Source organism: Microcaecilia unicolor, chromosome 10, assembly GCF_901765095.1.
Source record: "Microcaecilia unicolor chromosome 10, aMicUni1.1, whole genome shotgun sequence".
Lineage (NCBI taxonomy): Eukaryota > Metazoa > Chordata > Amphibia > Gymnophiona > Siphonopidae > Microcaecilia > Microcaecilia unicolor.
This window is the reverse complement of record NC_044040.1, coordinates 210,425,188-210,450,001: the sequence shown is the minus strand read 5'-3', so window position 1 is coordinate 210,450,001 and position 24,814 is coordinate 210,425,188. Positions and strand designations below refer to the sequence as shown.

The following is a 24,814-nucleotide window of genomic DNA, read 5'->3' as shown; positions in this document are numbered from 1 at the left end:
CTCTAGGATTTTGCACCTGTGGAATAACAGAAAATATTTCTCAGCTATATCTATCAGACTCCTGCACTTCCTGCCAAGTTTGGGAGAGTTGTAAGTGTGATACCCAAAAGAGAGATCACTACAAAAAGACAATCCAGTCTTGAATTTAAATAGGGGCCCTTTTACTAAGCCACAGTAGGCTCTACACTCATGCAGTGTGCGCCCAAATCAGACTATCGCCAGGACAGTGTGCCTTCCTGGTGGTAATTTCAGATTTGGCACGCGCCCATAATGCCTGGATGAATTATTTATTTCCTCCTATAGGAACCGTTTCTGGTGGTAATTGGCACTTGGCTTGTGCTGACCGGTCACCGCGCATATAGCATGTGAGCCCTTACCATTAGATCAATGGATGGTGTTAAGGGCTCAGGCCAGTTTTGGGCATGCACTGGTTTCATTTTTTACCGCAGGCCCTTTTCCTGCCCCTTTAAAAAAAGCCCTTTTTTGCAGATGCGGTAAAAACTGACCAGGCGCACGCCCAATATAAGTGCCTACACTACTACAGGCCACTTTTTACCGTGGCTTAGTAAAAGGGCCCCTCAGCTTGTGATTCTGATAATACTTATTCTGTTTAATATAACAGCCTGAGCATTTGACTAAGTATGTTGCAAATTATTTTGGTGGTTTGATGATCTGTGTCCCATGCGATTTTCATGGTAACCAGAAAATTGCATAATAAGTAACTTTGCATAAAACTTTTGAGTATGAAAATCACCTTCCACTATTTATTCATTGGGATGTATTAATCACTTTTGAAAAGATTTTCCCAAGGCAGCAGGTACAGCTTGGCTTGAAATTTACAATTCTGTTAACAGCATAACAATAGTAGGTAAAAAGACGTAGGTCATCACTGAAGTTTGATCACAAACAGGTTTTTGGGTCAGGTGAATTCTGGTACTTGCACACAACAAAATAGAAAACTGTTTCTTGTTTCTAAAATATTAATGGTTTGTGGTGATATTCTTATATTATCATCAAATTTCATGATAGTATATTAGCTGGTGAACAGTCACCCATATAGGGGGAATCCTATAAAGGGAGCTCAAACATGGATGCCAGAAAAGTGTGACACTAAGTGCTGTCACACACCCTTTATTATTTATTTATTTGGATTTTGCTCACACCTTTTTCAGTAGTAGCTCAAGGTGAGTTACAGTCAGGTACACTGGATATTTCTCTGTCTCAGGAGGGTTCACAATCTAAGTTTGTACCTGAGGCAATGGAGGGTTAAGTGACTTGCCCAAGATCACAAGGAGCAGCAGTGGGATTTGAATTGGCCACTTCTGGATTTCAAACCTGGTGCTCTAACCACTAGGCCACTCCTCCACTCCACCCTTTATATAATAATACTTAGGGCCCTTTTTAGTAAGCTGCGCTAGAAGCGCACTACTGTTTTTAGTGTGCACTGTGTTCATGCCCACAATATTCCTATATTGCTAAACACGCTAGTGCACCTTCATAAACAGAGCCCTTAGTGCTGGTTCCTGCACCCAACTCTGGGTGCCAGACTTCCGCCTACTGAATCTTGGTATAAACCCTGGCGCCCAACGTGGGCACAGAGACCCATTATTCTATAACACTGCGCACAACTTTTTGAAATGACTGTGACCTGCCCGTGCCCCTCCCATGACCATACCCCCTTGAAATTGTGAACTATGAGTTTTAGGTGCTCATAAGCACATTGTAAATCTTAATTGGTGCCAATTTATTTATTATGACATTTGTACCTCGCATTTTCTCAAGAAAGCTCAGGTTCAATGCGGGTTACATAACAAATTAAGAAGAAAGAATTACAAGACAATATTAATACAAGAATACAACTATTTAAAAAAATTTCATATTAGCTGAACACAGATCTAAAGAAGTGGGCTTTAAGTAAACTTCTAAATAACATATAATCGACTGAGTAATGAGTTCCAGAGTTTGGTACTTTGGTAAGACAAAATTAGCATTATGGCTAGTTTTGTAGGTTAAGTTTTTATAACTTGGGAAACATAATATGAGATATTCACTAGATGATGAGGTGGCATTTTGTGGTGATAACTTTGGAGTCCTTTTACTAAGCCACATAGGCATGTACGCGCACCCTACGCACCTCAAGTTTGAACTACCACCCGGCTACCACGATGCCTGGGCAGTAATTTAATTTTTTATGTGCATCCACTATGTACGCCAGAAAATTTTCTGGTGCTTGGCGCTAACCGGACGGTAATCTGCATTGTATGTGCGCTGATGATTACCGCCCAGTTAATGCATGAGACCTCACTGCTAAGTCAGTACGGTCTCAGGTCCAAAATGGATGCACGCCAATTTTCATTTTGCCACACGTCCATTTTCGGCCAAAAAAAGGCCTTTTTTGGAGGTGTGCTGAAAAATGGACCTGCATGCGTCCAATACGTGCGTCTAAACCAGCGCAGGTCATTTTTTGGTGCACCTTAGTAAAAGGACCCCTTAATGAGATCTATCATATAAGATGGTAAGATACCATAAAGAATTTGATGAACAAGAACATAGAGCTTAAATGAAATTCTTTCATTGATAGGTAACCAGTGTAGATGCGTAAGAAAAGGAGATACTTTAATGTAACGTGGTGATCTATCTATAAGGCGAGCAGCCGTGTTTTGTGCAGTTTGTAGTTTTATTAGGAGTAGACTCCGCTTAATATCTGCATAAATTGAATTGCAATAGTCAAATTTAATTAAGACTAACGACTGAACTAAAGTGTGAAAGACTGATCTTGAAAAGAATGGTCTTAATCTTTTTAGTTTCCACAATGAATGAAAGACATTTGAGACTACTTTGGAAATTTAGCAATCAAAAGAAAGAAGTTGATCAATTAAGATCCTCAAGATTTTCATTGTTGAATCCAAAGAATAAGTAACATTATCAATCTTAAATCTGAGATGGTTATTGGGTGATAAGGGCTAGTTACTATCATAAATTTTGTTTTATCAGTATTAAGTTTCAATTTGAAATTAAGAGCCCAGGATTCCATTAAATCGATACCTACTTTGATTTTGTTTGCAAAAAAATGTTCTACTCCATGTGGAAACTGAAAAGAATTAGACCATTCTTTCCAAGATATGTCTTCCGTAGTCTAGTGCAATCACTCGTACTCAGTCACTTGGACTATTGCAACTCATTATATGCAGGATGCAAGGAACAAATACTGAAGAAACTTCAAACAGCCCAGAATACAGCAGCCAGACTCATCTTCGGAAAACCAAAATACGAAAGTGCAAAACCCTTACGGGAGAAACTACACTGGCTACCACTCAAGGAACGCATCACTTTTAAAGTATGCACCTTAGTCCACAAAATCATTCATGGTGAAGCCCCTGCATACATGTCCGACCTAATTGACCTGCCACCCAGAAACGCTAAAAGATCGTCCCGAACCTTCCTCAATCTCCATTTCCCTAAATGCAAAGGCATAAAATACAAAGCACTGCACGGATCGATTTTCACATACATGAGCACACAATACTGGAATACACTACCCCGCAGCCTGAAAATGACCTACAAACTGACCGACTTCCGCAAACTACTAAAGACTTATCTCTTCGAGAAACTCTACGGCAAGGATCAAAACACATAAAGCCCATACAATCTCACAGACACGCAACCAATACACTCTCTGAACCTCTACTCCCGTGCTCTCACCACTCTTAAATCCTACCCACTGACAAAACTGTCAGACCTCCCTGTTCCCTCGATTATGTTTTGCTCCCCTCTCAACTCACCCGTTATATTCCACTGTTCGATCCCCTAAAAATATCCTGAACTTACTCTGTCTTATATAATTCTTCACAATGTAACCCATAATTGTACTTCAACCAACTGCACTTCCATCTTTTACAATGTATTGTAAGCCACACTGAGCCCGCAAATAGGTGGGAAAATGTGGGATACAAATGCAAATAAATAAATAAATAAATAAATATCTCATGTAATTCTTTGATGAATGGGATATAAATTGTAATATCATCAGCATATATGAATGCTGAAAACCCGTTATTAGCATCCAGTTATCAATGGTTAACAGCTGGTTAGCCAATTAATTTTTGTGTGCATCTCGGCAGCGCACCATATATAGAATCTGGGGGATAGAGGGCACCTATATGAGCCCATTCCATAAAGGAAAGTAACCAACTACTTCCCTGTGTAGAATACTAGGCTAATCAGGTATCCACGGCTTATGTGCTAGGCCCAAACACTTACATCAGCCATAGATTTGAGAGATACTTGCATATTTTATGGTATTCTATAAGTTACACGTGAGTCTCACTCAGACTCCGCCCATGTGAAAGTCCACTTGTAAAATATGCGCTATCAGAGATATGGAGATATTTCCAGAATAGCGTATAGCTGCAGAAATAGATGTGTATAAGCCGGTATTCTGATCATTTATGTGTGTATCTGCTATATAAATGTTTAGCACTTTCTGTATAGAATTACCTCATAAGGAATAGTTCAAATGGCAGATGAGTCATACAGAGCAGCTCTCAGGGCCTCAAAATGGGAACATGTATTGTGCCTTTCACTTGCTAAATTTGAGTGCTGACATTTTCTAAATGTATTTTTATAAAACAAAAAAAACTTTAAAATGTAGTTTATTTTGATGGTCTAAAATCCTAGTGTGACCAAAAACTGAATTAAGTAATTCCTACCTGTAGCAAAGGAATGTTTTAAATATATGTTAATATGATCCATAGGTAAATGGAAGAAAGACAAATCTACCTGTGTCAATTGGAAACGGAATTACTGTTCAAATTAGTGGCAGCTATGTCCTTCTGAGAACTGACTTTGAACTTTGGGTCAGATTTGATGGTAATCATTACGTGGATGTCACACTGCCATCAGTGTACAAGGGTCAGCTTTGTGGTTTATGTGGTAAGTCAAATATTATATTTTTACTAACTAGGAACCCCAGGCCACCATTTCCCTTTCCCCACCAGATCATAAATACATTCTTGTTCTCACTTTGAGGTGCAATTTGGTGGATACCTTCTTCATGGTTCAATGTGTGGTGTGGAATTTCATTCTAACCACACCTTGCCAGTTTCCTGTTTCCAAATGATTTTCCATGGATTAGGCACCACAATGTGAGAAACTTTTTTGAAATGAAAATACCTCATTGATGGTCCGTGTACACAGTATGGGTGGAATTATATAATGGGGGACTATTACAAAGGTGTGGTAGCGTTTTTAGTATGCACTAATGATTAGCACATGCTAAATGCTAGATACGCCTATAGGAATATATAGGCGTGTCTAGCGTTTCGCACATACTTATTTTTAGCATGCGCTAAAAATGCTAGTGAGCCTTAGAGGGGCATAATCGAACAGAAACGCCTATCTCCATGGGCGTTTATCTCCGAGAACGGGTCCGTGAAGGGGCGGACCCAAGCGTATTTTCGAAACAATTAGACGTCCATGTTTTATTCGCCAAGTTGTGAGCTGGGCGTTTTTGCTTTTCAGCGATAATGGACAATGAAATCGCCCAGCTCAAAAACGAATAAATCCAAGGCATTTGTTCGTGGGAGGGGCCAGGAGTCGTAGTGCACTGGTCCCCCTAACATGCCAGGACACCAACCAGGCACCCTAGGGGGCACTTTTACAAAAACAGAACAAAAGGTCAAAGAGCTCCCAGGTGCATAGCACCCTTCCCTTGTGTGTAGAGCCCCCCAAATCCCCCTCAAAACCCACTGCCCACAAGTCTACACCATTACTATAGCCCTAAGGAGTGAAGGGGGGCACCTACATGTGGGTACAGTGGGTTCGGGGGGGGTTGGACGACTAAGCATTAAGCAGCACAATTGTAACAGGTAGGGGGGGGATGGGCCTGGGTCCACCTGCCTGAAGTCCACTGCACCCCCTAACAACTGCTCCAGGGACCTGCATACTGCTGCCAGGGAGGTGGGTATGACATTTGAGGGTCAAAATAAAAAGTTGTGAAACATCATTTTTTGTGGTGGGAGGGGGTTTATGACCACTGGGGGAGTCAGGGGAGGTCATCCCCGATTCCCTCCAGTGGTCATCTGGTCATTTAGGGCACTTTTTGGGGCCTTATTCGTGAAAAAACAGGGTCCAGGAAAAGTGCCCTAAATTCTAGCTAAAAACGCATACTTTTGTCCCATTATCTGTGAAATGCGCCCATCTCTGTTCGGCAGATAACCACGCCCCAGTTCCGCCTTCGCCACACCTCTGACACGCCCCCATCAACTTTGTCCGCATCCGCGACGGAGTGCAGTTGAAAACGTCCAAAATCGGCTTTCGATTATACCGCTTTAATCGTTTTTGTGAGATAAACGCCCATCTCCCGATTTAGGTCGGAACTTGGGCGTTTTTCTCGTTCGATTATAAGCTGGTTAGTAAAAGAACCCCTAAATGATGCTCAAAAATCATTGCTGAAAAAAAATCGGTGCTAAACACCATAGCGCTGAGTCCCATACCTAACTTTGGGTGCAAGACTTGCACCTGTTGAAACCTGCTGTAAACGCTGGCACCACAGTTAGGCGCACTAAAGCAGTATTCTATAGCTACATGCACAATGTTTTGGAATGCCCCAACATGCTCATGTCCTTGCTGTGGCCATATCCCTTTTTGAGATCTGTGCTATGGGAGTCGAGCAGCTTGCCTTATAGAAAAGCATGTAGCCAGATGCATGCAAAATTAACAATAATTAGTTGTAGACATCCAATTATTGATAAGATCTCATTAACCAATTAATTTGTGCACAGATTTCTGCACTATGCTCAAATTTGGGTGCACAATTTTGGTCACCAGTTGTAGAATCTTGGGTGTGTCTCTACTGTAGCTGTTTGAGTGAGCCCGTACCATTCATCAACAAGGCTGATCTTTCATCCCATTCAGTCAACATTGCCTTTGTCAGAAGATTTTATTTATGTATTTATTTATTACATTTATATCCCATATTTTCCCACCTGTTTGTAGGCAAAGCCCATCCATTGGCAAAAAACCTATGAATCATCCATAAACTCAGTCCTTAGAGTGTGCTTTGTTGTGGGAGAAAGGGAGAGTATGGGGACAATGACATTATTCAGTTTTAAGAGCAAAACACACTCTCACATTCTTCCCCTTCCCAATATGAACTGGGATCCCCCAATCAAAACTGAGCTCTGCTATTTACTGTGCAGTAATTTACATAATTGCAATGTTGCAGGCAATTATAATGGGAATCCATCCGATGACATCATTAAACCCGATGGAAAAGCAGCAGCAGATTCTATCGAGCTTGGAGACAGCTGGATTGTACCTGAAAATGGCACAGTGTAAGTACTGCTGCTTAGGACTGGCATGAATATTTCACTGTCTTCTGACCCCAGCGTTCACTACTGTACATTCTGATGGGATGGCTTGTTTTCCCATTTGTCCTGAGGATGTTTAGTAATTCCTTAGGATGACACACATGTAAAGTGCTGGAGTCAGATAAAGTTCTAAATTTCTTTAAAGGACACGATAGGGCAGGATACTGCAATATAATCAAATACCTTGTCCTAAAGAAAAATGCTTTATATAATATAATATAGGATAACTAGAGGACATTTTTACTAAAGGGTTGCCATGTGGCAACCCGGAATTGCCGCCGGCCCAACGCAGCCTCCGGCAGTAGTTCCGCTTTGAGTAATCTTACCACATGGCCATTTTCTTTGAGGGGGGAGGAAGGCTTTTTACCCGCTGTGGAAAAACGGGCCCTGATGCACCCGAAAAATGGCCCCGAACACTACCGCAGGGCCCTTTTTAACGCAGCTTGGTAAAAAGACCCCTCAGGGTGTCAGTACTCACGCGTACTAACCAGTTATGTGTCTTTGGCATTATGGAGTTTGGTGGTGTTTAATGAATGAAAGATATTTTAAGCTGTAATTACTGCTCCTGAAGAAGTTATGCAAAACAGGGCACCTCATAGAGCTGCAGTTTGCTTAATCTGCCACTGTTAAGTGACTCTTTACATTGTATTTTATGAGAGACAATTTGGTTATTAGTGGATGCTTTATTTTGGGCATGATATGAAACACTTTGAGCTTTTTGTTAAGTGCCTACTAAATCAGAATAAATGAAATCCAGGATCTCAATCACAAATTGAGCTGAGATGCTAGAGCCATTAGTAGGCTTTTTAAACCTAGAAATATGAAGGAGTTCCCTATACAAAGGACCCTTTTCTGCTAAAGAATTCTCATTTACTGTGTCTTATCCAGGTGTACCAATGGGACTGATGTGATCTGTGATCCGGTGAATAAAGCTGAAGCAGAAAAAGTTACTGCTTGTGGAATGATCACCGACCCATCAGGTAGCATAGACATACCTCTGTGTCCCAAAACACTAGCAAAATCATTTTACAAATTGCCCAGCCTCTCATGGGGTCATTTTACAACAGGGTATCTATGCCAAAAGTCCAAGAAGAGACCTGTTTTATAGGCAACATAAGTGCTTATGTACCAGTGGTGTAGCCACGGGTGGGCTGGGTCCCACCCAATTTGGGCTCAGGCCCACCCAAAATTTAATCTTCCTTAGTGTGGCTGGTGGGAATCCCCAAGCCCCGCCAGCTGAAGACCTCCTTCCCACCAAATGAGCTTACTTCTTGGGCAGCCGCCACTGTCGCCGAGCCGCTGCTGCCAGCTGCAGGCCACTTTACCGTGCGCATGCTCAGTTTTCACACATGTGCAAAATTGAGTATAAGCAGAGGCTGGTGTCTGACAGCAGCAGTTTGGGGACAGTGTTGGCGGCCACCCAAGAAGTAAGCTCGTTTGGCGGGAAGGAGGTCTTCAGCTGGCAGGCATTGGAGATCCCCGCCAGCACAGGTATTTCATTTACTTTGGGTGGGTGGGGGAAGGGTGCTGGGAAGGGAGGCGGAAGTAAAATTTGGGTTTTGCTTGGGGTGGGAGGTGGCAGCGGCAGCAGCGATGACATTTTTGGCCCACCCACTTTGATCTCAGGCCCGCCCTAAATTGGCTGTCTGGCTACGCTACTACTGTGTACCTTTATAAAATAGACTCTCTTTAAACTATTCCTAATAGTGCTTCATACAGATTTACTCCTGCTCTGAAGGTATACATGTGTATATACTCGTGTGTGTGTCTGTGTGTGTACATGAATACTTTACAACAGTTTTTCTCAAGCCTCACCTAAGTACATAAGTAATGCCATACTGGGAAAAGACCAAATGTCCATCGAGCCCAGCATCCTGTACCCAACAGCGGCCAATCCAGGTCAAGGTCACCTGGCAAGCTACCCAAACGTACAACCATTTTATACATGTTATTCCCGAAATTGTGAATTTTTCCCAAGTCCATTTAGTAGCGGTCTATGGACTTGTCCTTTAGGAAACCGTCCAACCCCTTTTTAAACTCTGCCAAGCTAACTGCCTTCACTACGTTCTCCGGCAACTAATTCCAGAGTTTAATTATGCGTTGGGTGATGAAAACGTTTCTCCTATTTGTTTTAAATTTACTACACTGTAGTTTCATCGCATGCCCCCTAGTCCTAGTATTTTTGGAAAGCGTGAACAGACGCTTCACATCCACCTGTTCCACTCCACTCATTATTTTATATACCTCTATCATGTCTCCCCTCAGCCGTCTCTTCTCCAAGCTGAAAAGCCCTAGCCTCCTTAGTCTTTCTTCATAGGGAAGTCGTCCCATCCCCGCTATCATTTTCGTCACCCTTCGCTGCACCTTTTCTAGTTCTACTATATCTTTCTTGAGATGCGGCGACCAGAATTGAACACAATACTCAAGGTGCGGTCGCACCATGGAGTGATACAACGGCATTATAACATCCTCACACCTGTTCTACATACCTTTCCTAATAATACCCAGCATTCTATTCGCTTTCCTAGCCGCAGCAGCACACTGAGCAGAAGGTTTCAGTTTATTATCAACAACGACACCCAGTTCTCTTTCTTGGTCTGTAACTCCTAACGTGGAACCTTGTATGATGTAGCTATAATTTGGGTTCTTTTTTCCCACATGCATCACCTTGCACTTGTTCACATTAAACGTCATCTGCCATTTGGCCGCCCAGTCTCCCAGTCTCGTAAGGTCCTTCTGTAATTTTTCACAATCCTCTCGCGAATTAACGACTGAATAACTTTGTGTCAGTCTGGTTTTTAGGATAGTTACTATCTGGTCAATATTCAAAACTATTTAACCAGACAGGAAGGACTCCTGGCCAGTTAATAGCATTTTAGCGCACAGCTGCCAAGGGGTCCTGATTTTTGAGAGGGAGATTTTGGTACATGCCCCAGCAATGCCCACTCTGCCATGGCTCCGCCCACTCTGCTCTGGCCCCGCCCACTCTACCTCATGCCATCTTTTTCTTATGATGTAGGAGAAAAAAGAAAAAGATTTTAAATGCTCCCATGTTTCAACCCAATTCATGTTTAATGTGGGATATAAATAATATAAATAAATAAGTAAATAAATAAATAGAAACTCTGAATGTTGAACACCTGATTTTCATAACATGATGTCTGTTTTAGAAGCCCTTTACCTTGAGAAAAAAAATCTCTGCACAAATATAACAGTGCTAGAGTGTCTCTATAACCAGCCCTTCCAAATGACACACTGATTACAATTTCTAACAAATTACTACTCTACCTATGAAAAGTTATTCTCTTATTACACTGCTATCTCTCTCTCTCTCTCTCTCTCTCTCTCTCTATATATATATATATATATATATATATCAAACATATAAATGGCAAGTGACCAACTCACCTGCAAATGCGCAGTACAGACTTCCCTCTCTGTCCCACTCTCGTGTCAAGACGTGATGACATCAGACAACGGAATAGAGAGGGAAACAGAGTCAGACTGTCGGACACTGCCGCTGCAGCCTGGAAATGAACATCGCGCGCACCAACCTCCACCCTCCCCCCCATCCCTGTCGCTGCTCCCGCCCCCCTCCGTATCGGGCCCCCTGCACTGACCTGACAGCGCCTCTCACCTCCGTGTGGAAGCGCTGCAGGCAGCAGCAGATCGATCTGCTGCTGCCCGCAGCGCTTTCACACGGAGGTGAGAGGCGCTGTCAGGTCAGAGTGCAGGGGGCCCAGCACGGAGGGGGGAGGGAGCGGCGGCGAGAAGAGTAGCTGGAAATCTCGCCCGTTTTAACGGGCTTAACGGCTAGTATATATATTATTATATATATCTATATATCTACTGTATATATAGATATATAAATTGCACTTTTTCTGTTGTCCTTCTACTCAAAGGATGCTTTTTTGTTTCTATATTGATTAATTCAGTTAACTGACTAAACACCGCTGCTTCTCCTGCCTACCGACCTTGAGACCCCCCCCCCTCCACCCCATGCCTCTTCTGTTTCCCAGCACTGAGCTGAACGCCCTGTGCACCTGCCCTGCCGCGCTGATACTGCTCCTTTCACAGCAGTGGAGCGGCAGCTGCTGGGGATGGTAAATGGTTAGGTAGGCTCTTTCTCTATACCCCTGCTGTTCCCTCCCTACTTACACGGCATTCTCTGTCCTCCTGGGCTGGCCACTACTGTTTCTCCTGATCAATAGCAGCAGTGAGGAAAAACAACAAATAGGAAACGCGGGGCCACAACCTTCACACACGCTGTTGGCTCTGCCAGTCCTCTGCCCTGGAATGGGAAGTTGATATCACCAGGGGCAGGGGACTGGCAGAGCCAACAGCGCACGCCTGAAGGCTAGAGCGCTGTGCTTGCTGTTTTGCCACCACTGCTGCTCATCGGGAGGAGCAGCATAGCAGGAAAATTTCCTTCTTTGGCGGGAGAGCGGGAGATGACCTGCCAAAGTGGGAGTCTCCCGCTCAATGCAGAAGACTTGGCAGGCATGTTAGTGTGTAACTGTGGATATTCAGCAGGAGATAACCAGTTATCGCTGCAGAATATTTGCAGTTAGCAGCTAACCACTAACCGACTATATCAAGTGACATAGTGGGTTGGGCGTGGATATTCAGCACCAAACTGGTTATGTTTAGCAGTTAAAATAGGCCACATAAATATCAGACCAATTTTTAACAGCTAAGCACTTAACTAGTTAGTGTTGAATATCGGCTTAACTGGTTAAGTTGCTGCGGTCAAAAGTGAAACTGAATATTCAATGCTAGTTGCTGGATCCGGTCAGGGTGCCGGTGTCGGGCAGTTACTGCGCAGCCCGATGCTGCCTGAATACTGGGGGCAACAAGTATGTATAAGATACATTTATTTCTTTATAAAACATTCAAAGTGGTTCACAATCCAAAGTAGAAGTCACAGCAATCAAACATTAAAAATACAATTCAAATGAAATTCAAAACTACATGTTGATAAATATCTAGCCTCCCCAGTAAAAACATCCGCTCTTTAAATCATCAGCAGGATGTAACACTACTAGAACCTATCCTAAGTTACAGCCTGGGAACAAATATGGGTTTGTTTCTTGCAAAATGGCAGTGAATTCCATAATTTAAATACCATTGTAGAGAAGGTTCTGCTTCAAAATCCATTTTTCTTCATCCTTGTAACAGGACCCATAGCCAGCACTCAGCCAAATGGAAACTCTTACTACCCCAGTCACTCCAGCAGAAATTAAGACATTGATCATTCAACGCCTTGAAGGCTATTATCATCAGTATATGTAATACTAGACAAGCACTTTCTCGTCTAGAAATACTTGACAAAATTCAGGCTGTCACATTTTGGATAACCTGCAACCTCTGCAGCATTTTCCAGGTAATGCAATACAGAGGCTGTTACACTAATACAAGATACTGCCAACCAAGCCCTGCATGAACAATCAAAGTGCAGAAGAACGTGCAGCCATACTGGGTCAGACCAATGGTCCATCTAGCTCGGTATCCTGTTTTCCAAACAGTGGCCAAGAACCTGGCAGAAACCCAAATTGTGGCAACACTCCATACTAAACATCCCAGGGGAAGCAGTTGCTTCCCATGTCTGTCTCAATAGCAGTCTATGGACTTTTCCTCCAGGAATTTGTCCAAACCTTTTTAAAACCCAGATACGCTAACTGCTCTTACCACCTCCTCCGGCAAAGAGTTCCAGAGCTTAACTATTCGTTGAGTGAAAAAATATTTCCTCCTATTTGTTTTAAAAGTATTTCCATATAACTTCCTCGAGTCTTTGTACTTTGTGCAGTATTACCCAAATAAAGTTTTAGCTCAATGTCATAAGCAATCTATGTAACTTTCACAATCTAGAGTTGGAATGTACCCTCAGAATCCACTGTCATTCCCATATTATTAATGGAGTCTTTTTTTTTGGGGGGGGGGGGGGGATGATTACCCTATCAATTTGTAGCCTCTGTAGTAATAGTGCACAAAGGAATCATTGCATTTCAATACTCTCTGGCCAATCATATTCATTGTGACTATTCCAAAAACCAGACTGGCTAGTGAGTACTCCGGGACTGGCTTGAGAAAGCACATATTGCAGCTTGGCGTGTGCTCTGCCAAAATGTACCTCTTAGGAATGCCTAAACAAGGTATACTAGTGTTGTACTAATAATATATCTCACACATATTTCTTCTGTTACCCAGGTGTCTTCAAGGACTGTCATACTAAAGTGCCTCCAAATATTTACTTTGATAACTGTGTTTATGATATGTGCTTTGCTGAAGAACAATCAACTTCCCTGTGCTACGCTTTGCAGTCCTATGCTGAACAGTGCACAAAAGCAGGAATCTGTATAGAATGGAGGACCAGCACCTTCTGCCGTAAGTCTTGTTTCATACGGATGGAGACATCTTTACTGATATAAAATCACTTGCATGAAACCACAAGGAGCTAACTGTACTGGGTATGTTTGCTCAGCTGGACAATTCACATTAAATAATCAGTCATGACACTAGATCTTATTACGTACTCCCCTGTTCATCAGGAACCACATCATGAACAGAAGACTAAAACAGTAGAGGAGTAACTGAGGGGGTCTTTTACTAAGACATGGTAGTGTTTTTAGCTCACAGTAGAAATCAGCTGGTGGTAAACTCCAAGACGCCCATTATATTCCTATGGAACTTTGCATTTTCCGCCAGCTGATTTCTACTGCAAGCTAGAAGTGCTACTGCGGCTTAGTAAAAGACCCCCTAGAGATCAGAGCAGTGAGGCTGTGACTCAGAGAAGCCCGGGTTTAAATCCCACTAACTCTCCCTGTGACCTTGAGCGAGTCACTTCATCCGCTATTTCTTTAGGTGCAAATTAGATTATAAACCCTCCAAGGACAGGGAAATATGTGCTGTACCTGAATATAACTTACGGTATCTTGAGTTGTTATTGAAAGAGGGTGAGCCGAATAAAATAATTCTTTTAAGGAATTGTTTAAACTTTTTAATAGTTTGGTTCAGGGGCGTAGCCAGATAACAGATTTTGGGTGGGCCTAGGCAAGAAGTGGGTGGGCACCAAGTGTTCTACCCCCCCCCCCCCCGCACCACCACCAAAAACAAATATCTCAGCTGGCGAGAAAACGTTTCTTTCCACCTTGACAGTCTGCAGCAGGGATGCGCTGAAGACTGAGCATGCGCAGGTGAAGGAGAGTAGCGTTTTCATTACCATCAGGGGGAGGTCTTCAGCTGGTGGAGCTGGGGATCCCCATCAGCTACCACTAAACGTGTGCTACTGTTGGGTGGGCCTCAATCCTAAGTGGGTGGGCCCTGGCCCACCCAGGCCCACCTCTGGCTACGCCACTGGTTTGGTTACAATTATCAATTCCTAAACATTTGCATCCATCTGCAGAAAGTTTGGCAAAGTTTTTTTCAATCTAAGGTAATTAAGATTGATCAATTTGCTTAGATAGAATAGACTATGGGCCATTTACAAAGATGTGCTTGCATTTTTAGCATGTGCTAACCATGTAGACGCCCATAGCAATATTATGAGCATCTACACGGTTAGCGTGTGCTAATTTTTAGCATGCCTTTGTAAACAGGGCCCTATGTGACGTCCTCTTTTTCCTTTGTCACCATTTGTCACATTTTTTGGTGACAAAGGAAAAAGAGGACTCCTTTGCCTTAACCCATGGCCCTGAGGAAAGCAACTGAAACCCGCGGAAGGTGCGACAGGAACAGCGGAAATTTAGTAGCTGTCAGCGAGGCGAGATAAGTGCACAGTTCTTCACCATATATATATTTTTAGAGTTGGTGTGATTGTTATAGCACTATGGTGTTGGGAAGCAAAAGAAAATATTTTTTAAAAAAAGTTTTCCCAAATAATTTTAGAGTAACCTGATGAAAGAAGTGCTATACCACTTTGTAGCAGCTTTATTGTCTGCAGTAATAGTGGAAAAATATCTGAGGGTACTCTATTTACTATATATATATATATATATGAAGATATATTGGTGAGACCTGTGACACTAAGTATTTATATATTTTTGGTGGTTTTTAGTCCTGGTTTGTGTGCAAACCATGTCTCAGAGGCAGTTCATATTTATTGGAAAAGATGATAGGATATTTCTAAGATTTTTATACAATGTGTTGCTGCATAGCTGTACTATGCATTTTGAATCCTAGCAGTATTTCATTTTAATAGAGAAGTACCTACGAGCACCACCCATAAGCAATATGATATGAAAATAGAAACACATTTCTTATTGGTGACAAACATGAAAACACATTCTAAAGGTAGGAGTAGCCTAATGGCTCATGCAGTGGACTGAGAGCCGGGGGAAGTGGGTTTAATTCCCACTGCAGCTCCTTGTGATCCTGGGCAAGTCACTTAACCCTCTATTGCCCTAGGTACAAACTTAGATCGTGAGCCCACTAGGGACAGAAAAAGTACCTGCATATAAGATATGTAAACTGCTTTGGCTGTACCCACAGAAAAGTGGTATATCAAATCCATGACCCCTTTACCCCTAAAGGAGGAGATTCTATATTTGGCACTTAAAAAATCGGCGCTGAAATCAGTGCCGACTAAGTGTATTCTATAATCAGTACCTAGATTTAGGTGCCGATTATAGAATATGCTTAGTTGACATTTCAGCGCCGATATCTGTTCGCATCCATTTACGTCAACAAAAACCTGGTGTAAATCTCAGTGTGTAGATTTAGGCACACTGGGCCATATTCTATAACTAGGCGCCTAAATTTTGGAAAGCCCATGAAATACTAGTTTCTCTGCCCATAACCACGCCTCTTTTTGCCACCGAGTGTTTGAAGTTCAGCGCACATCGTTACAGAATATGCTTAGTGAGCTGTGTGCCTAAATTCTAATTGGTGCCTATTAGTCCTCATTATTACTTGTTAAGTGATGTTATCTGCGCTCATTAGCTTGTTAAGCCAATTAACTTACGCACAGTGTTATAGAATCCATGCCAATTGTGGTGCCTAAATCTAAGCACACTAAACAGAATCTGGGGGAAAGTGCGTTGTTGTAACTGTATTTTATTTTTACATGGAGGGGCAACAACATGCTTCTTAAGTACGTCTAAAACTAGTCTCTTTCTTTAGCAATATCTTGTCCTGGAGGCAGCCATTTTAAAAGCTGTGGCAGCAGCTGCTCCACCACCTGCTCTGGGCCTGTCACTTTCAGCAGCTGTGACTCTTCCCTGGTAGAAGGCTGTTTCTGTGATGAGGGCTATGTTCTGAGTGGAGACAGATGTGTCCCAGAAAACCAATGTGGCTGTATAGACATGAACAACAACTATTACCAGGTAAGGAGTCCCGAGTAACCATTTGACAGCATTGGGATTTGCTTAGCAGTACAGGAAACTGAATTACTGTAAAAGGCCAATGGTCTTTAAATTCAATTTTAAATGAAATACTTTGTATGAAGCCAAAATTGTACTGTATATCTTTACACACTGTGCAGCCACAGGCCAGCCTTCGTGTACTGTACAAGTGACGTCCCTCAGTATTCTTCTCTCTTAAAACATAATGGCACCCTTTTACAAATGTGCGAGAGGGCTAATGTGCAGGTAGTGTGTTCCCAATAGGCACTACCGCTGGGATATCATGTGCACTTGGCAGTAATTCCGAGTTTGGCGCACGCCAAATCCTGTGGTGGAAAATAATTTTCTGTTTTCTGCCGTGGTGGCCATTCCCAGCAGTAACTGGCAGCGCACCTACATTGGTTCACACTGCACGGTTACCACGTGGGTAATGCGTGAGCCCTTATCGCTAGGTCAGTGGGTAGCGGTAAGGGCTCAGGCTGTAAATAGGCAACCGCTAGTTTTAATATTAGCAGGCCCATTTCCCGCCCCATTAAAAAATAGCCTTTTCCTTAGCTGTGCTAAAAAATGACACAGAACATGCCTAAACAAATCGCCCACACTACCGCACACCATTTTTTACCATGGTTTTCTAAAAGGACCCCAATGTGAGCAAGAAAATGTACGTGATACTTTTGGCTGAATGATTCATGTCCTGGTCACAGGAAACAATAGGTATATTGTAGTCCACACTTTTACATAGTTTTGTTATGAAACAACTCTTTTTCATACTTTAGACACACAGGGGCCCTTTTACAGAGCAGCAGTAAACCCAACGTGGCTCGCTCTTTCTGGACTACAACCGGCCCAATGCAAGCACTGGCAGTAGTCCCGCCTCAAGCGCATGCCATTTCTGGGAGAAAAAAGAAAACTCCCAGAAATAGCTTGCATGGCGGTAACCTGGCAATAATCAGGCATCACCGTGCGCTGCCCAGTTACCGCCGGGTTAGCGCGGGAGCCCTTATCGCCATCTCCCTGTAGCATGGCCATGCGGTAAGAGTTTTACCGCATGGCCATGGCCATGTGTCTGGGGTCTTTTTACCCACTGCGGTAAAAAGGGCCCTGGAGCATGAGAAAAATGGCCCCCACCGCCAGTACAGGGCCATTTTTTCCCGCTGCTTGGTAAAAGGGCCCCACGCTTTGAAATTTCAAGACTTGGTAATGCTAGTTACTGTGACATTTACTCTAAGGCCACTGGGTGGCACTGTTCCATTTAAAGCATTCAAATATGAGGGATCAAACAAAATAAAACATGGAAAAGAAAATAAGATGATACCTTTTTTATTGGACATAACTTAATACATTTCTTGATTAGCTTTCGAAGGTTGCCCTTCTTCGTCAGATCGGAAATAAGCAAATGTGCTAGCTGACAGTGTATATAAGTGAAAAACATTCAAGCATTGCTATGACAGTCTGACAGGGTGTCATAGCAATGCTTGAATGTTTTTCACTTATATACACTGTCAGCTAGCACATTTGCTTATTTCCGATCTGACGAAGAAGGGCAACCTTCGAAAGCTAATCAAGAAATGTATTATGTCCAATAAAAAAGGTATCATCTTATTTTCTTTTCCATGTTTTATTTTGTTTGATTTCTATTGATAACCTTAAGAGTGGACTAACACGGCTACCACACTCCTCTACTTAAATATGAGGGAAAAATGTTTGTTCCTATTTCCTTGTCTTTGATTTGTGTTTTGTTTGCTTATACTATTCAGTAATTGTTCTTACTGATTCATCTAGGAAGAGATGCTACTCCCCATCTCAAGCTTAAACAAGGCGAAGCATGCAATAGACTGAATAAAGTCCAGTTTCTTTGCCTACTGCAGTTTATTGGACTTGTAAGAATAATCTCACTCTCACACTGTGAGAATTAAACTGCATTCTGAGGATTTAAAAGTCAAAAACTTTTCTTGTGCTCCTTTAGGCTGGGGAAAGCTGGTTCACTCAGAATAACTGTGCTGAGCGCTGCACATGCAATGGCAACAACACAATTTCTTGCACACCATGGGCATGTGGGGTCCAGGAGAAATGCCAGGTGCAGGATGGGATCCTCGGATGTCATGGAACTGGTAAGTTTTCATTAATACTCTTTAAACATATATAAAGGTAATAGGTCTCTCCCAGCTTTTGCCTCTCTGAGAAACATCAATTTATTGGCATAATGTTCTACTCAAGGCCATAGCATAGTGCCCCCATGCCCTAACTGCCCCTCACCAAGCATCCACCCCCCTTCTGTTAGAGGTTGCGGCTGCTATTTTGAGTCTAGAGCTGGCATGGGCAACATCAGCTGTAGGCCCAGGGGAGCCTATGAGGTGGTGGTGGGGTGTCTTTGGGAGTGGGTAGATGCTCTTTGGAGTGGAGCGCTTCTTCCAGGGTGGGGGAATCTGACAGGAGGGAGATGGATGCACTTGGGAGGGTTGTAGGGAGAGGAATGGGAGATGCTGGCCAAGTAGGGAAGGCAATGAACAGGGCACAATTTGGGCACCCCAGTCTACTTGGCACTCTGTGCGGCCGTACATACTGTACCTCACTATAAATATAATTCTAATGGATTCTACGTGGTGAGAGAACATGGTGATAAGGGCTCCCGCTCTAACCTAGTGGTAACTGGACAGCGTGCGGCGATGCCTGATTACCACCAGGTTATCACCATGCAAGCCATTTCTGTGGGCTTTCTTTTTTCTCCCGGAAATGGCATGCGCTTCGGGCAGGACTACCACCAGCGGCTGCGTTAGGCCGGCTGTAGTCCTGGAAGAGCGAGCGGTAAGCCCGCGTTGGGCTTACCACTACTCTGTAAAAGGGCTGTTTTATTAGGAGCAGCCAAGTAAATGGACTCTGTGCACCAAGAAAACTGGCAATGTTAATTGTATTGAATGTGAATTGTATTGTCTATTTGATAGTCTGAATTACCTCCTTCCTCTTAGGTAAATAAGTTATTGGAAACACAGTTTTTATAACAGGGCAATTAGGCATGGAAGGCATATACTCCTGTTTTATTTATTTACTAGTAAAAAAGGCCCGTTTCTGACACAAATGAAACGGGCGCTAGCAAGGTTTTCCTCGGAGTGTGTATGTTTGGGAGAGTGTATGTGAGAGTGACTGTTTGAGAGTCAGAGTGAAAGTGTGAGTCCAATCCATGCTCCTCTGTCACCTGGCCCCTCCATTCATCCCTATCCAGCAATTCCGCTCTCTCCCTGAGGCCTGCCCTGCAATCCATATGCATCCATGGCCATCTGTCCCCTCCATTCATCCCTATCCAGCAATTCCCCTCTCCCTGAGTCCTGCCCTTCCAATCCATGCCCATCCATGCTCCTTTGTCACCTGGCCCCTCCATTCATCCCTATCCAGCAATACCCCTCTCTCCCTGAGGCCTGCCCTGCAATCCATATCCATCCATGCCCACCTGTCCCCTCCATTCATCCCTATCCAGCAATTCCCCTCTCTCCCTGAGTCCTGCCCTCCCAATCCATGCCCATCCATGGTCCTCTGTCCCCTGCCCCCTCCATATATCCCTTTCCAGCAATTGCCCTCTCTCCCTGAGCCCTGCCCTCCCAATCCATGGCCATCCATGCTCCTCTGTCCCCTGCCGCCTCCATTCATCCTTTTCTAGCAAGTCCCCTCTCTCCCTTCCATGACCCCCCCTCACATCCATGCTCCTCTCTCTCCCATGTGCCAGCCTGGCCCGCCCCCTTCTCCCCCCCCCCCCCTTCGCATCCATGCTGTCGTTTCTCCCCTGCCCTCCCGCTCCCATTGTTGTACTTTACTGGCCACCCTCTTCTCTCCTCCCAACATGCGTGTTTTTGTTTTTTTCTTGTTTTTAAATTTACCTCCGTGGCGGGTCCGGCAGCGAAGCGTCAGGGAAGGAGGCGGTGCTCCCGACGTGTAGGTTTCCCTTCGCTGTGTTCCGCCTTCTTTTGACGTCATCCTTGACGTCAGAAGGCGGAACACATGGAAGGGAAGGCTAGACGTCGGGAGCGCCGCCTCCTTCCCTGACGCTTCGCTGCCGAGCGATGCGATTGGTTGAGTGTCATTGCTCCGCCCTCGACGTCATCACGTTTGACGCGTGGGCGGGGCAGACACAATGCGATCTCACCCCCTTCACTTTGCTAAGAGAGGCTTCATTAGAACGTTGGAGGTGCGTTTTATATAGAGAGATTAGGATTTATTTACCATCACTGTTCCCTCTGAGCTGAGCGGGAGTCCTCCAATTGCACTGCTGGGGGGGGGGGGGGGGCGGTGCTTCAATATTGTGTTTTCCAAAGAAGTTAGACTAACAGGAGGCGGCATGACAAAATGCTGAAGCTGTCTTTCCCCTCCCCCGTCTCCCCTCGCAGTCACTGTTTTAATACACCTAAAACAAAGCAATCAAAACCTATCATCTACTGCATCCACATTCTCGTTCTTTATTGTTGGTAGCATTCTTATTTGATCTTACTTATATTTTCAAACATGCCAGCTTGTGGTGCATATAGATGTATACAGAGGAAGTATCGGTTTCATCGATTAGAGTACTAATTAGTTCTGAATCATAATCATTGTGTCATTTGGAGGTGCTGGTTATAAGGACTTCCTATATTCGTGCAGACATTTTTTTCACCTAGTAAAGAGCCACCAAAACAGACATCATGTTATGAGAATCAGGTGCTCAACATTCAGAGTTTCTATTTATAAATACAAAGGTTTTTTAAAACATTAGTTAGGTTGAAACCTGGGAGCATTTAACATCTTTTTTTCCTGTGCATACATAGAAAGAGAAAGATGGCATATGGGAACTTGCTCCTTTTGTTTTGTGGAATGCAGTGGTATATTATAAAAATGCATTTGATTTTTTTTATTATCTCTACTATAATAAAAAGCACCTCCAACGTTCTGAATCTGACTCCGTGGCTTCACTGAAGTGAAGGGTTCGTAAGGTTCATCAGATTCGTCAGTCTGTCACCATCTCTCTCGGCCCCGCGTCAAAATGTGATGACATCGAGGGCGGCGGACTTATCAGAGGCACGAGGGCGGAGCCGAGAGAGATGTTGACAGACTGACAAATCTGACGAACCTTACGAACCCTTCACTTCAGTGAAGCCACGGAGTCAGCTTCACAAAGTTGCATGTGCGTTTTATTACACTACACAGCTCCCTAATTTTGCAGTTAAACATCGCAGGGTGGCTGGAGGGGGGGATGGGGAGCAACGACACTGGAACTGGGAGGGAGGAAGAGCAACAACCCTGGAACTGAGAGAGGGAGGGGACGGACCCTGGAACTTGGAGGGGGTGGGCGGACCCAGGAACTGGGAGGGAGGGGGGAACCCTGGAACTGGGAGGGAGGGAGGGGGGCCCCTGGAACACACTCTCATTCTCACACACACACACATTCACTCTCTCTCTATCACACACTCACTCTCACACACACTCTGTAAAACACACACACGGGCCTTTTTTCCTAGTTATTACTATTTCCCTGCCCCGATCTTAATCTGTTCCGTTTACTCTCTACTCTATCTCCTTCTTTTTTTCTCTATTGAATTTGATGTTCCTTTCCTGCTGCTGTTATTTTTTTGTATTGTACACTGCATTGATTTGTTGTGAAAGGCAGTATATCAAGTTCCTGAATAAACATAAACATTTCAAAGAGAGGTATTGAATAATGAGGGAAGATCTTCCTTCATGCAGAAGTTATTCAGGCTAATTGTGCCAATATTGTCCAGTTCTGTTATATATATTTATTTCTTCATCAAGTCTGTTTGGTTGACTTTTAATTTGTGTTTTGTAATTACCTCCTTTATTTGTGATGTTTAGGAAAAGCATCGTGTCACGTGGCAGGTGACCCACATTACTTCACCTTTGATAAAGTAATGCACACTTTTGTGGGTACTTGCACCTACACGCTGGTCCAGGTGTGCAATACCACCAATGTTATCCCTGTTACCATCAGTGGCAAAAATGAAGACCGCGGTCAACGTGGAGCTACATATCTCAAGGAAGTCTATGTTGATGTATATAACACCCGAATCACACTGCAGAAAAGCAGGAAGACACTGGTATGTGGAACTGTTTTAATGCTTAGCAAATAATAATGATAAAACTGATATTCGCAAGCACACAGTAAACAATTCATCAGAGACTTCACTAACAGACCAATATTTAAAATGATTTAACCAGATGGAAAGGCTCCTGCCCAGTTAAATTATTTTGGCTCAATTCTTGGATTTTCAGTGCCACATAATTTTATTTATTATTTATTATTAGGATTTATTTACCGCCTTTTTGAAGGAATTCACTCAAGAATAAGTCAAACATAATAGTCAATTACAGCAGTAAAAATATTCAAATAACAATACTAAGTATGGCTTGGTATGCTACATTACAATGGCAACATAATACACAATAAAATATTTGAATAGGCAGCATAAGGTGTAACCAAAGATGGAACATATAGATAGATAAGACAGAGTAACAGGAGTTAGAAAATAAGGGGACTAATCCAAAGAAAGTTGCACATGAAGTCAGAAATGTGCTTGAATATTATCTCAGCTAGGGTAGGAGTGGATAAGAAAGTCCTGCTACAGTATGTGCGGCTGGGGTCTCTCCTAGTGTGTGTGTGTGTGACTAGCAAGTTAGTTACTTCTTCTATTAATGGCCTGGTTGAAGAGCCAAGCTTTCACGTGCTTCCTGAAGTAGATAGTCTTGTGTTAAGTGGGGGGTACTCCAGAGAAGGCTCACTGGCTAGTATCATATTGTAGTACTGCTGAAAATCTGAGGAGACTGCGGTGGCACTATCTGGTTAATGCCAGGGCATTCTGGGGGCAGAGTCTGGGCGGAGCTAGAATTTACCCAGTTAGTGGTGATTTTCAGATCGGTAACTAGGTAAGTGGCCAGATAAAAATGACTGCAAAAAAGACAGTCCTAACTTTGTTCAGCCAGTAATTTGGGCTCCAGTCTGAAATATCAACTGGCACCTAAATAACTTCCGGTGGCTGGCCAAGACCTGGATAGTCAATGCTGGATTAGGCATGTGGAAGATCTTGGTCATATTCTGCCCTGTGGCAGTGCTTTTAGATCACTGACTGCCGTAAGCTAACTATTGGCCTATACAGTGGTATCCTTTAATATACGATCACTTTATTACAAATTTAACACCATCTTAGCTAATGAATTTATAATAAACATATCATGCCTAAACATTTTGAGCATGATATGTTTACTCAAGAAATCTAGACTGCACCAACTTGACATTTCGTCCTTTAGATTGTAAGCTCCTTTGAGCAGGGACCGTCCTTCTTTGTTAATTTGTACAGCGCTGCGTAACCCTAGTAGCGCTCTAGAAATGTTAAGTAGTAGTAGTAGATGCCTAAACATTTTGAGATATCACAATATACTGATAGAGAGATGTGGGCATATCTGCAGGGATTTTGGTTTAATGGAATGGGACTAGTTTCTTGTGGACATGTTTAGACATCTCAGTGGCTGTCATTTTTAATTGTTTACAGTGCATGCCTTAGAGTAGATTTTTAGATACCTGGTTGTCATTTCATCAGATGCATTATGGAGAAATGTTTTAACACTGTATTGATTGTCTTAATTTTCAAGTTAACACAAAGCTTCACTCAATGACACTACATTCATAGGGAAGAGCAGACTGCACTAATTTAAATAAAAAACCTAGTTTTCTTTTTTCCTAGAGAAAGCACAAAGAGGACAATGTACCAAAGCACAATTGTTTTTCAAAAGCATGCAATGCATTACAAAATGCACAAAAATCCCAGAAACAGAAAAAAAAAACACAGAAATGTCAGCATTTTGTGCATTTCTTTCATGCTTTGAACCCTTTTCCGAAAGTGTTCACAAAATGTGCCCAATCTCTGTAGTAAAACTTTCACAGGTAGTCCACCATGGGTAGAAGTTTAAATTCATAAATAATGGGCTGCTGTGATGAAAAAACATTGAAAATAGCTCATTGTTTATGAATCTTCTGAAAATATATGCATGAAAATATCTTTGTGACCCAGAATTTGCTAATAGAAATGGATACTACTTGGTGAAGTGAAGGGTTTATTTTTTTTAAGCAAGTTA

The 24,814-nt window shown here is 43.0% G+C and overlaps 1 protein-coding gene across 1 annotated transcript in view; it reads left to right on the top strand.

The window, feature by feature from the left end:
- Positions 1-24,814, top strand: part of LOC115478386 (IgGFc-binding protein-like) — a 109,335-nt gene that overhangs the window by 61,398 nt on the left and 23,123 nt on the right. Inside the window, exons 24-30 of the mRNA XM_030215684.1 lie at positions 4,755-4,932; positions 7,226-7,334; positions 8,259-8,350; positions 13,578-13,754; positions 16,488-16,690; positions 18,675-18,819; positions 22,541-22,782. Coding sequence (XP_030071544.1) covers positions 4,755-4,932; positions 7,226-7,334; positions 8,259-8,350; positions 13,578-13,754; positions 16,488-16,690; positions 18,675-18,819; positions 22,541-22,782 — 1,146 coding nt within the window. The remainder of the gene's footprint in view (positions 1-4,754; positions 4,933-7,225; positions 7,335-8,258; positions 8,351-13,577; positions 13,755-16,487; positions 16,691-18,674; positions 18,820-22,540; positions 22,783-24,814) is intronic.